The sequence below is a fragment of the Ambystoma mexicanum genome, chromosome 8 (genome assembly GCF_040938575.1).
Source record: "Ambystoma mexicanum isolate Mex_15411 chromosome 8, UKY_AmexF1_1, whole genome shotgun sequence".
Classification (NCBI taxonomy): Eukaryota; Metazoa; Chordata; class Amphibia; order Caudata; family Ambystomatidae; genus Ambystoma; species Ambystoma mexicanum.
Window position 1 is genome coordinate 789,526,612 of NC_090929.1, and position 12,770 is coordinate 789,539,381.

The 12,770-nt window shown below is 45.5% G+C and overlaps 1 protein-coding gene across 2 annotated transcripts in view; it reads left to right on the plus strand.

Annotated features, from left to right (window-relative positions):
* The first annotated feature begins 1,276 nt into the window (after nucleotides 1–1,276).
* The window catches only part of LOC138472450 (polycystin-2-like protein 1), a 2,384,383-nt gene continuing 2,372,889 nt past the window's right edge, over nucleotides 1,277–12,770 (plus strand). For both annotated transcript variants that reach the window (XM_069610623.1, XM_069610624.1), the window contains exon 1: nucleotides 1,277–1,670. In XM_069610623.1, coding sequence (XP_069466724.1) covers nucleotides 1,376–1,670 — 295 coding nt within the window. In that variant the 5' untranslated portion in view covers nucleotides 1,277–1,375. The remainder of the gene's footprint in view (nucleotides 1,671–12,770) is intronic.

Here is a 12,770-nt window from a genome sequence, read left to right on the forward strand (position 1 = left end):
CAGGGGTGTTGCTAGGTCTAGAAAAGACCCGGGGCTATGCTAATGTTGGGAGTGTCGGGACTCGGGGCTAGCTAGCCTTTTGGTTGTAGACCCTGAGATTCTATCCGGGGCTACAACCAAAAGCCCCCTAAGCCCCCCCCCCTAGCAACGCCTCTGGCAGTGTTAGTGCCCATTTTAGTCCATGTGACTCCATGGGATTTTATCATTTACCGCCAGCAGTGTTAGAGTGGTACTTGCAGTTTGGCAGTGTGATAAATGCAGCAGTAATTGTGGTACTGCCAACAAAAAGTGGCGGTAACGGAATGACCTCCACTTTTTCTCTGCACTGCAAAACTTGCAAGGAGGCCCTTTGTTTTCTTAATGAAAATTTGAAGTTATGTATAACTAGACTCTAACATGCCATAGAATTCTGTGGTTCTCCCGTCTACACGGCAGAGAGAAACGCAACTGCCTTTGCTTTGTGTTCTTCAACTATTATAGAGATCATGTGCCCCGACATCCCATCGCCTTCCCCTGGGTAACAATATGAAGCCAAATATAGTTAACTCAGTTTTCCGGTGAGATGAACCAGGTCTGAGTAAGTGGAGCATCTGCCCTGAAACCCCAAGCTGGTTCCACTGTCCGCAGAAGGATCATCATCGTCCGGTATTCAGGGGTCTGCCCGTGGTGTCTGTCATGCGACCGAGATTCTGCACGCATCGGGGCATCAATAGAAAAGAAGCATCTCTGTCTTTTTCCAGTATACACGGACCAGAGAAGGAGGGACTTCGTTTTTCCAGCTGCTTTCACCTCGACTTGACATGTTCCTAAATTACACATCAACAATACATATCTCATGAACTCTACCTGCTGATGCATGGGCACATGGATAACAGGTGAGAGCTACAGCTGCAGCCTGCTAGGAATATTTCTTATGACATCTGGTATAATATAATTAGATCGCAGCCACCTCTGAGAGAAACGAGTAATGGTGATATTTGTTTGTGGATCCCAAATAATCAAGTAATAATGGCACTATTTGCTTTTGTTTTTCAAATAATCAGTGCGCATTTTATTTTTAGGAATATTATTGTGCTCACGTGCATTCTCTGTGTTTGGGCGGGGATTACATTATCAAAAGGAACATCTTGCTGGCGCGTTTACAACGCATTGTCAAATGGAATGAGTGAGAAACAATCGCGGTTCTAACAATTGCTGTCCCCACCCCCAGCATGTCACTTGCAGGCAACCTATAAAAGCCTGTAAACCAAAGAATGCCCGCTTCCCTGCTATACAGACAGCGCTGATAAGAAGTCTCTACACAAAATCAGACAAGGACCTACTAACTCTTAGGAGGTGGTTTCGACCTTTGAACATTCGAACTAAAAGCTACAGTATGAGATCGTCTCGGTTAAATAACAGATCTGACAGTAATTTTCGAACCCAGGAAGAGCATGAACTGGATAATCTGGGGAAAAAAGCCTGGGATAATCCATGCTATGACGGGTCACCGTCAACGTCTTTCGGTGTTCAAGCGATTTACAATCCCAAATCTATATTGGAAAATCCTTATGAGAATATCGACGGTTTCGGGGATCCACCCCCTTATCAAGAGCATATGAAAAGCATCATCGTTATGAAAAAAAACTCCTGCTATGGTTGCTGCGTTTCTGTTTTCAAGGGAATCAGAGGTAAAATGAACTTCCATACGCTTTTTACTGCAGTTTTGCATTTTGTTTCAGTGTAAAAAATAGACGCTACGTGTACGAAACCTAATGCTACACTGCTGACCTTACTGACCTCACAATGGTGAATGGCCGTAGCTGCTGTGCCAGATTTAAAACATCTGAAAAGGTTGCACAGAAACGCTTTAACGCATTCGATTGTTTTACATACCTTGATAATATTTTATGTTATGTTAATTTATACCACGCACCGCTGCCACTCAGGCGCAGTCTCCAGGCGCTCACGTGAAGAGAACAGGGTTGGTTAGTGAGGCTAGAGGGATAAGATAGGTCCAGAGGCAGTTTTTACAATTAAACTAAGTTGGGGCCATACACAACATGCATGTTCATTTGAATAAGATTGCCTGAGATTGATTTCAGTGATCAAGGTTTTACAAAATCACCAGCTTGATAGCTATATTTACTGGCAAATATATGTGTTCAGGGTTTGCATTCTTAAATACCAAAACACTGAAAAATCCATGAAGATACAGTGCACAGATTGTGTGTATTAGCTGTGGTGCACGAAAGTGTGCTTTTGGGATATTGCATCTTTATCCTGCGTTGTTAATGGGATTTCTTTTTTTTCCCTTTCAACCTTGATACTTTTTTATTGTACTACTTTAGTAACGTACATGTTTGAATAACTGTTATACATTGTATTCTTGTCCTTTATTCTCTTATACCTCTTTACTTTTAAAAACAGATATGTATGCGATTTCTTGCACTGTTTTGTGAAAGAAAGCTCTATAGGAGTGTTTTCTGTCCGCTCTCTAAACCAGAAGAAGATTCTAGATGAGCTAGCCCAGGTCAAATGTTAAATACATAAAATAATTCACCCCGAACTGGCACAAGAATTTTTGCCCTCCCCCCAGAGGTTCATTACTTGTGCATAATCACAGTTACCTTATTGAAATCATAAACGTGCCCATCAAGAGGCGTTTCATTAACTGTTTCTGTGTGGTTTGATGGGTTGATGGTAAAACTGGTTGCATAATGAATGCGTGACTGGATGATACCACTTGTGATAGTGGGTGTAGGGTTGGATAGATGTTTTTTGTTTTGTTTTCATGAGCTTGCTAAGTTTGTGTAAACGTGTGTGGATACAAGGTGACCTGGGTATGAGGAGCTGGACTGAGTTGATGAGCAGTGTTATTGGCAGGAATCTCCTGCAAATTGCAATACATCAGTTATACATATTACCCATACATATCATACCTTGCCTAGGGACGTTGACATTGAACCTGTTGTCATCCCTGATAGAAGGTATGGGGTTTTTCGCCCCCGGGCACAGATTTCCCCTATTTCTGTATTATTAAGTGAGCTTACTTGAAAGAAAAAAACATAATTTTAAATGCACATATTTAAAGCACCCACAAACAACTCACATCTACACACCATAGCAGACTCGAACACCAGATGAACCTCTTGGAAGTGAGTACAATTCTGCAACTTTGTACGTAAAATATGGCCAAGACAAGCCACAATTTAACTTCAATACTCCACATTCGGCCTCAAGAACTCCGCAGAGTACTCAAATTGAACACCTCCAGAACTGGATCTTCTACTCCAGATGAGACTCAGATAAGTGCATGAAATAGTCCAGTTCAGCACCCATTAAAAGAACAGGATACTCCAGATGAGCACCCCAGTACTTGTGGCAATGCCAAATGTCTTTAAATTATTATGCATTCATTCTTATTTTGAGACTAAAAAGCTTACTAGCAATAGTCATAACAGAAGCCGTCTGAACGTTCATGGATGCTGATTAAATGAATGCAATGCCTGCACTCCTCTGTGGATGGATAGATGCATATATGTTTTTTGTGTGTGTTGATGGTTAGAGATTCTGGCCCCTGCCTTGGTAAACTCTTGAGCTACGCTATTCACTGCACGGAAGAGGTTAATTGCCAGCTGGCCACTGAGCACAGAAATGGAGCATGTTAGAATCAGGCTTGAGATGTCCCTGAGCCCGTAAGCCAACATACTAAGGAAAGTGAAGTGAACACCTGGGGATTTCATATTTTTATATTTTAGACAGTCATTTCTTTTATCAAAAGGTCATGCATACCATAAACTTTAGCACTTCTCTTATAGTAATGAAACGATCCTCAGACGGCTCCCTTCCTTTATGATCATTTCCAATTGTTGTAAGCAGGGTGTAATGCATCTATTTTTAAAAAAAAGACAGGATGAGGAGAAGTTTTCATTGTAGTGCTAAATTCCTCCCATCTTAGAGACCCCCAGCTATTTTCTGGACTTTGCACATAGGCAGCTGCGTTTTGTATGGTAGCACACAGCGCCTTCAGTGCAGTGTCACTGAGAAATCCTTTAGATTTCTCATGAGGTTTAAATACCCTTTCTTGTGTGAACTACAGTTCCCAAGAATAGTAAAGTGACATTGACTTTACTTACCTTTTCTTTTCTCTTACCGTCTTATGTGGAGTGCTGGGGGGTTACTTAGTAGCCCCCTATACTACTTTCTCAAGTAACATATCTATGTTACCCTCACTACTTTAAATAGCTGGTGGCAGTGGTTTAATTTTTCCTATCATTGTGTTTTTTTACCACAGGCTGAAGCCTCAGCTGCAGTACAGCACCTGTGGGTGTCCATTTTGTCAAAAGGGCCCTTGTCTTCTTTTTTCACAATTTTCTGTTTGTGAGGTCTTTCTTTGGTTTTACTCTGTGCTTTGAGAGGTTTGAGCCCCTTGTTTGTTTTGCCTTTGGCAGGCTTGAGCCCTGAAGCCCACCCCTGGCTCTAATGTGTCTGGAAGGACATGATGTGAGGGAGGGTCCCGAAACTCCTCTGTCCTGTGTCTCTAGGAATGCCTAAATGTAACTAGTCCTAATTGGCTTCAGGACAGCCACCCTGCTGTGTGATTGACAGCCTAGGCTGCGCATGAATGGGAGAAACCAGGCGAGGGTACTGGGATTACAGGCAGAGTCGACCACTGGGAGAAACAGCCAATGAAGAAACTGTGAACAAAGCTTGCTGCAACCTCGTGGACCTTTGAATTGCCCGGTGAAGCCCTGCTGCTGTGCTGACCTCCTTTTTCACCTCGACAGAGAAGCTCCGGACGGAACAACTTCTCCCCTTGTGTTAGTGGGACCAACTAACCCTGAGACAAACTCCACTGGACCACCATTCCCGACTTGCTGTACTTCTCCATTGCTGTGAGAGCCCAATGCCAGGGTTTAAGTGTCCGTAGTAAAGTGCAATGTCTGCCACCGAACAAATCCGAGCAGAAGTTCCAGGAGACTCCTAAGGACGATCCAGAAGCAGGACCTCCAGATCCAGAGTCCCCTCACCAGAGTGCAGGACCGAGGGAGCAAAGCGAGTCCAACCGGCGTCCGAGATCTGTATCGATGCTGTTTGCTAAGCGCTGAAATTGCAAAGTGCTGCTGATTCGCAAAGAGCCTGTAGCTGCTGGCGATCTCCAAAGTACTGCCACAGGAGACTTCCAGATGTCCTCTCTCTTGTCCCCATGACTGAGACGCAGGACCGTTGTAGCAAGACAGAATCCAGCTGGATCACTCTTCTTCCAACCAGAGGTACTGTTTAGGCTCGGTTACCTACCTTTATGCCTTTAGCCACATTCTTCTCTCTTGGGAATTGCATTGGCTTACCTTTTTGAACTCCCTTCTCCCAAGTTTAAAAGATTGTGGCCCTACAAGTGATTTTACTGAACTCTCTAACTTTGTGCAAGACTTTGATCCAAGAAGTGCATCAGATCCATAGATTGTGTTCCAAATTACTTTGGCAGCCCTGGATCCCTAAAGGCACTCTTCTGAATCCATTGACTTTGATATTGTTGGTCCCTCATAGGTGGTCGCTTGTTGTGTATTGGTACTGCTGGGAAAGGCATACCTAGACTTCATTGGATGATTTAGTTGTCCTCACATTTACTGAGAAACTGTTCTAACCTTTTTACTTCCCTAACTATGTGACACCATCAATTAGAAGGGTCTATTTACCACCGCTAGCAGCACAGCCTCCCCTTGGTGATGATAGACATCAATGTCTGGTGTCATTTGGGCAAAACAAACAGGTGAGAAAGAGCATTGAGGAATGTAGGCACGTACTACATAAGTAGCTTGACCTTTGAGCCAGTATGACCTGGATGATAAGCTAGTAGGGGATGCACAAGCTCCTGCAACATCATATCCCCTCCTAGATGACTGAGCAAAAGGGTAGTAAAAAGGGGGTCAACGTGGCACACTGTTAGTGCAGAAAAAAGGCACACATGGTTTCACTTGTTAGCACAGCCAAATAAAATGAGGCAGAACCACCAGTTTGTGAGTGTGGTATTAGGACTCAGTTAGTGGCTCAGGTGATTGTTTGAGCCAAATAAATTGAGGTTGAATCAAAACGAAAGATTTACTTTTGAAGTGGACTCAATCACTACGGTCAGAGTCAAAGCCTCCACCACCTTTCACCATGCCCCTCGCAACCGTGTGACTGTAATTAGCACACAAATCTTCACTACCTGAAGAATATGTTGTGTGCAGTCTCATGGGATGAGCCTGCTGTTTCCTTCCACCAAAAATAGTGTTCCAACATGGCTTGTGAAAATTGTGAATCAGAAAGATTCTCTAGTATAGTGGTGTGAGATGGTGGTTCAAATGTGCGTGTTGCCTGCAGTTGAGTGGTGGGGGGCTGCTCCCCTCTTTCCTTTTGTCACACATGCAGATGATGCAGTCTCATGTGGGTCCATGGGGAAGAGGTGCGTAAATTGGTAACCGTCTTCCACCATGAGACACTATTTGCATATATAGCAGATGGCAAGAAGTGCGAGTTGATTTTTCCACCTGCATGTTCTGAAACAGTCTCACTTCTGAAACAAAAAATGCTTCAATCAGAACAGCAAAATGACTGGTCATGGTTGTTGAAGGTGACACTTGGGAAAGTCTTATGAAGTCCCAAAGGTAAATGATAACTATATTCGTCTAAACGTGCTCTCCTGGAATACTATGGGCCATTTGGCTTTATTTTCCTCTGGAGAAGTGTTAGGAAAGATTTCTCTTCACCTTTCCTTCCAACTTTATGGAACCCCCCAAACATTTTGATTTTATTTTTTAATCTGACCTGTACTTTTTACAGTGCAATGAAGCCTTAAGCTTCATTGCACTGGCTTTTGCTCATATGTCATGGGGAAACTGACATGTCCTTCAGGCCGTCAGTACTGGGATACATTGTTTCCCTTAGTTGTGTTACTACTTTTGGTTACTTTTTTATCACTTGTAACTTTTTATCATTTTACAAAGCATCTTACACTGCAGTACAATGGGGTTCATATTTGTTTGGCCCTAGACTAACACTCAGATGATGTTTGCTTACTCTAGGTATGTGACAGGATAAGCTGGTGGCAGCAGTGACTTTTCCCCACTTTTTGGGAATTTCTGTTTTAGCCTTACCACATTTACTGTGTAACTGTGGCTACTGGTCAAACATTGCCGTGCCACGAGATTTTTCGCTTGTCCTTTTGCCATCTTTTCTTTGAGCCTTCTGCCGGGCCTGAGAGCCCAGGAAAATCCTTATAAGAACTTCCAGTGCCCGGTAAAGCAGGAGCTTTTGGTGGGCTACTGGAGGGCTGTGTATGTTTGCTGGCAGGATGTGGGCTGGGACGGTCTGGTCCTAATCCACAAAGTGGTTTCAGTGTGTCTGAGTAGTATGCATGCATGTTCCCAACAGTGGTCCTGATTGGATCACTACTGGGGTGTGTGTGAGTGGGCTAGTCCTGCTAATGGCTAGTAAGGGCACCAGCTCTTACCTGGGTTTTAGGATAAGAAGTGGACCCCTGCACCCATTCTTCAGAGATGCTAGAGAAACCTGAAGGAGCCAAGTATTCTATCCAGCTGCGAGACCCGCGAAGAAACCTGAGACATGACTGAAGGAGGCCTGGCGACCAACTTCTGCTGCTGTCCTGTAGGAAAACTGTCTTGCTTGTGATCTTTAGCAGTCCTGCAAAGGAGCTGTGACCCTTGCGGTGGAAGGACCATCCATTCCTGACGTGTGCTCGGTGTTAGGGAGAATTCTCTGTTTAGGCTGAATTTCCTAACCTAGTGAGTCCCCCAGCAGCTTTGCTGGATTTTTGGGGTTTATTTCTTTCTCCTGCCAAGAGTGAGACTCTTTTACCCTCACTCTTGGACATGATTTGAGTGTATCTCTTTGATTCTATATGTGTTTAATGGGCTATGGGGTCTTTTACTCCATAGGGCTTCATGTGTTTTTGTGATGTGTGTTACACAGCACCCTCAGTGCCGTAACACAGGGGTGTCATAGTGACCCCCCCAGTATAGACTCCATACCCTGGGACTGACTACTGTCTCCCAGGGCATGTAAAGTCACCATTGACTTTACTAGTCTCAAATTCTGAACAGAACCAGTACAAACCATCATATTGTGGACGTACTGGCCGGGGCAATTCGATTGCCCCGGGGTCTGTTAGTCGAGGGGGCACGTCTCCGTCCCCCCTGATCGAGTTTTGGCTGGTGGCAGTGGATACTACTTTTTATATTCGACCGCAAATATATCCCTATGGGATTTCCCATTGTTCGAGGCTACCAACTTTAATTATTTAATTCCTATAGCCTCGAACATACCGCCGGTTTATTTATTTAATATTAATTCTCCGGTTGGTATTTTTTTGCCAGAACTCGGTTCTAAAATGGCGTTTGTGTTCGCTTCTGTGACTCCAGCCCAAGTTGAGCCCTTTGTTCCACTTTTTGGCGGGCTTCTCCACAGAAGCCCTCCAAAGTGGTGCCACTCTGTCTGGGGTACTTAGGAGAGGTGGAGGGGGATTTAGGCACCCTGGACTGAGTTGCCTAGGCAACTCAAGTGGCACTCCGTCCTGATTGGCCCAAGTGGTGAGCCGGCCGGCTCACCACTTAGCATGTTTGAGTGACAGCTAGGCTGAGTGAATGGGGGATTTCTGCATAAAAGCAGGGATTTGGGGACTGGAACTTCAGAAGTCGCCACAGGACCTAAGAATCCGACGAGGGAGAAGCTGAGCTGACCTGCTACGACGACACCACCGGTGGAGCCCTGCTGAACCGTCTCACTACTTTTCCCAACGACAGAGGCGATCTCCAGCCCGGAGAGTCTTCTTCCTTCGACTGGTGGGGATAACCAGTCTGCTTCCTTTTTCGCTTCCTGGAACATCTCGTGGCCGCCTTGCCTGTGCCAAGCACCCCGGCAACCGGGATACCACGTTTTACCACTACCGCAAATCAAAGGGTAGTACCTTTAACTGGAAAACTCCGCAGCTGGTTTCTTCCCTGGCAGTGCAACGACCTTCATCTTTCCTCCACGTCGAGATCTTCTCTTCCTCTGGACGACGCCGCGACTTGCACCCGCTGACAGGAACAACTGCCCCGCTGGAGGATCCTTTCCACATAAGGTACCGTGTTCCGCCTGGCTTCCCTTGCAACCGACTGTACGGGGTAGATTTAGCCCCCGGCTTTCGACCCTGGGTTAGCCTGGGACACCCTGGCTAAACTTTTCTGAGCCTAACTAAAACCTTTCCGAACTCCCTGCAAGACTTTTTAAGCCTGTTGTCATTGTGTGATCTTGGGTGCATTTGTGCCCTGCTCTCTCCAAGAGTGGGCCCAGCCTATGGACTTTGGCTCACAAGTAACTTTTGACTTTCCTGCCTTGCTTAAGAGTTCCTAAGTATTAGTGTGGTGTATTTTCCTACATTCTGCCTTTTTCCCTCACTTTTTCGTTAACTTATTGGAGTGCCATCTATAGTTAAGCGCTCACCTTTGTTTGGAAATAAGTGGTGTTAACTAAGACTTGTCTGATAAGGAATAAGGAGTGTATATATAATAATAGTAATTGTGTTTAGAGTGATTTACAATAATAGTGCTGGAGTGTTTCAATAAGTGTGTTTTTAAATAAATAATTATATACCTTGTTACCAAAGCTCTGGTCAGCGTTTGCTTGTGCTATTGTATCTGAGTGCCTATTGTGTATACTTTGCATACTGCCTAACTCTTCCTGAGGGAAGTCTGACTGCTCAGCCACAGCTACCAGGTAAATCTGGGTGGTACAGACTGCTACCAAGTGGGTTTACTGCCAACACCTGTAGTCTTAAATCTTTTGCAATGGTCCCCAAGGGAACTGCACAGGTTTCTGCCTAACACTCGGTCCCCTGTCAAAGAGAGCCTCGAAGTGCCCTTGAACAGTCCTGTGGCTGTCCAGCTTCGATTTTGGGCTACAGTGCTGCCAGCGTCACCATTCCGAGTTTTGACCTGGAACTTGGGGGAATCCTCAGCTGACACTACGAGACTGAACTCTACAAAATGTCATCATCCTAGCATCGAGGGGACCCGAGATAGAAGGGAAAGTCCAGTCGTGGTGGCTGAGTCCCTTTGCGTCACTGTGCTGCGTTGACCACTGTCCGAAATAGCTTACCTGACCCGAGTCCAGTCCTGTGAGGAGTCCTGCATAGAGTTCTGCTGCATTCTTCAATCGAGAGTCCTTGCAACAGTGAAAGACACCAACCAGAGATCAGCTCGAACCTGCAACCTCAGTGAACCGATGTCCGTGACTTTCGGCAGGAAAAGCAACCTAGGACCCTCTTCCTTTGTCCTGCCAAGTCTGGGGAAGAATTGGAGTATGGGGGTAAGTTACAGAGCTTCTTACCTACCCCTAAACTTCCATTGTGATGCTGGAAATGCCTCCATATCCTTGTCCTGTACTTCTTTTTCATGTGTGTTCTGTGTTGTTTTCTGCACAAGAGTCCATGTGGGATACCTGGCAGTACAGCTCTTCCTCTTTCTGGTTGTGGTGAACAGACCCTTGGGATGCCCTTATGGCACCCATGGGTTGGAGTATACCCTGTACCCCTAGTGTAGGTTTTTTGGGCACCTGTGTGTGGCCCACAGAGCAGGGTATGGGCTGGTGGCAGATCCTTGCTGAATTTGACAATTGCTCTGAGTATCCTCCATTTTAATATATCCAGGCACTGCCATAGGAATCAAGGGATTCCTGATGGGAGGCAAGATGGCCCCCTTGGCCTCTTCATTTATAAAGCCTGTTACCTTCTTTTCCCGAAGTCCCGGGAAGCCCTGACTCTGTCCCTTACCCTGACTGGCTGTTGGGTGGAAGTTCCAAATATGGTATTGTGGGGAAGTCCATGTCAGACTGGCTAGAGCCTTCCCAGTGACTGTATGTTGTGGGTACACCTGTGGTGTGGGACCAGGGTGAACGGAGTGTGTGATGAATACGCATTTCATGTTATCAGTGTCTGGTATCTGTGTGTGTGACACAAAGAATGAGACAGCCCTTCCCGAAACTGGTATGAATGCAGTGTGGTGTGTTGAAAGGCGGGGTGCTTGTCCCCATCCACATTCCGTGTTGTGAGTCTCTGGATGGGGAAGAATGGCCTGAATGCACTGTGAGCCTGATTGGCTGCCTGACTGCCTGAATGCCCTTCTGAATGATTGGTTGCCTGAGTGTGACCCAGCAGAGCAAATGAGAGACCGAACAGTATATCTGGGGACCTCTCACTGATGGAAATAATTCAGAAGCTGAAGTCAAAACTTGATGCTTACGCTTGAAGCGCAGCTGGAAGAAGAAGACTTTGCTGCTGCTTTCCTTCACCAATCTAAAAGCTCTTGTGTCTCCAAGAACTGATCCAAGAGAGGACCTGGCTAGGAGACCTCTCACCATTCTATGAGGGGCTATCAGTCCTCGCAAGGCTGCCGACCGGAGACAGGGACCGCTGAGGAATCTGAAGTGAAGCACCAGGACGTTTAGGCCATTGACGACCATCACCGTTGATTGAGCTTCGGAGGACCACTGTATCCTCGTCGACCGGAGCCGCAATGCTCTATTGACTAAGACACTTTGAATCAAGCACTCCCTTGCTCATCACCATCGACCACTTTGTACTGCCGGAGAAAGTCAAGGTCACTGACGAACCAAGGAGAATCTGCCAGCGGGTTTCGTGCCTCCCAAGGTCCTCAAAGACGTCAACAAAGATCCAGAAGCCAGCATGGTCGAGTCCTGATCGCTGACGCCAAATGCTGATGACCCGACACCCTTGCTGTGCCTACCTTCTTCATTGACTTTCCTTTGTGGCAACAAACACTTGTCATCAAGGTGCACCGCATGCCTCATCTTTGCAGGACGTCCCCAACCGATCATCAATGAGCACTGCAAGGATCGAAGCTGCTACCTCGACAACATTGTTCCCCTCTTCTTCACGGAATCTCGACGATCCATGGCTCCTGCATTAAAGGCAGTTCACTCAAGAAGGATCCGTCGATGACTCATCGAAGATCTCTGCTAAACCAGGTACATTGGGGTAGTAGAACCTTTTTAAGGGAACAAGACTCTACTAAACAATATATGGACTAGGCTTGTCGATATATTTTATATACAGGTTGCCCAGTTGGGGGATCCTCACACAGAATTGTGTCCTGCGGTAGACACTCAGTATTCTGCCAATTGTTTAACTACTTGTTTCTCTGCTATGTCTGGTATTGTTTTGCATTGCTATTAGACTCGTATGTAATTGTAACTGTCGTTAGTTGGTACATTTTAAGAGTATAGAGTGAATTGTGGTACCACATAGATATTGTACATATTTATCATTATAGAATTGCCGGGGTACTAAGTGTGTTCTTGTATGTGTATATAATATGAACCTTATTTATATAAAGAACTGTGTTATCACTAACATAGTGTGTGGACACTCCTTTGTGTGTGCTTGGGGACTACACTGTATTTAAGAAACAACCTGCATCACCTCCTGAGAGCTAAACCTTGATTTGCTCGTCCATTGCAACCAACAATAGAGAATCTTGGCTGGGGTGCTCTGTGCTTCAACTCTGCCATATAGAGGGCAGGAGTACAGAAACCCCCCCTCCAGTCTTTACACCCATTATAAGTCAATGGACTTATAATAAACCTTAATTCTAACCATATTGGCTTTGTCATTGCTTGCTTGCGCACAACCTCTGAAAGTTGGGGCTACATTTGGAAGTTAGTTTTACTTGTACCCTAACCCTAAGAACCCTTCACTGCACCCCAGAGAACCTACCTGCATTTCTTTCCTG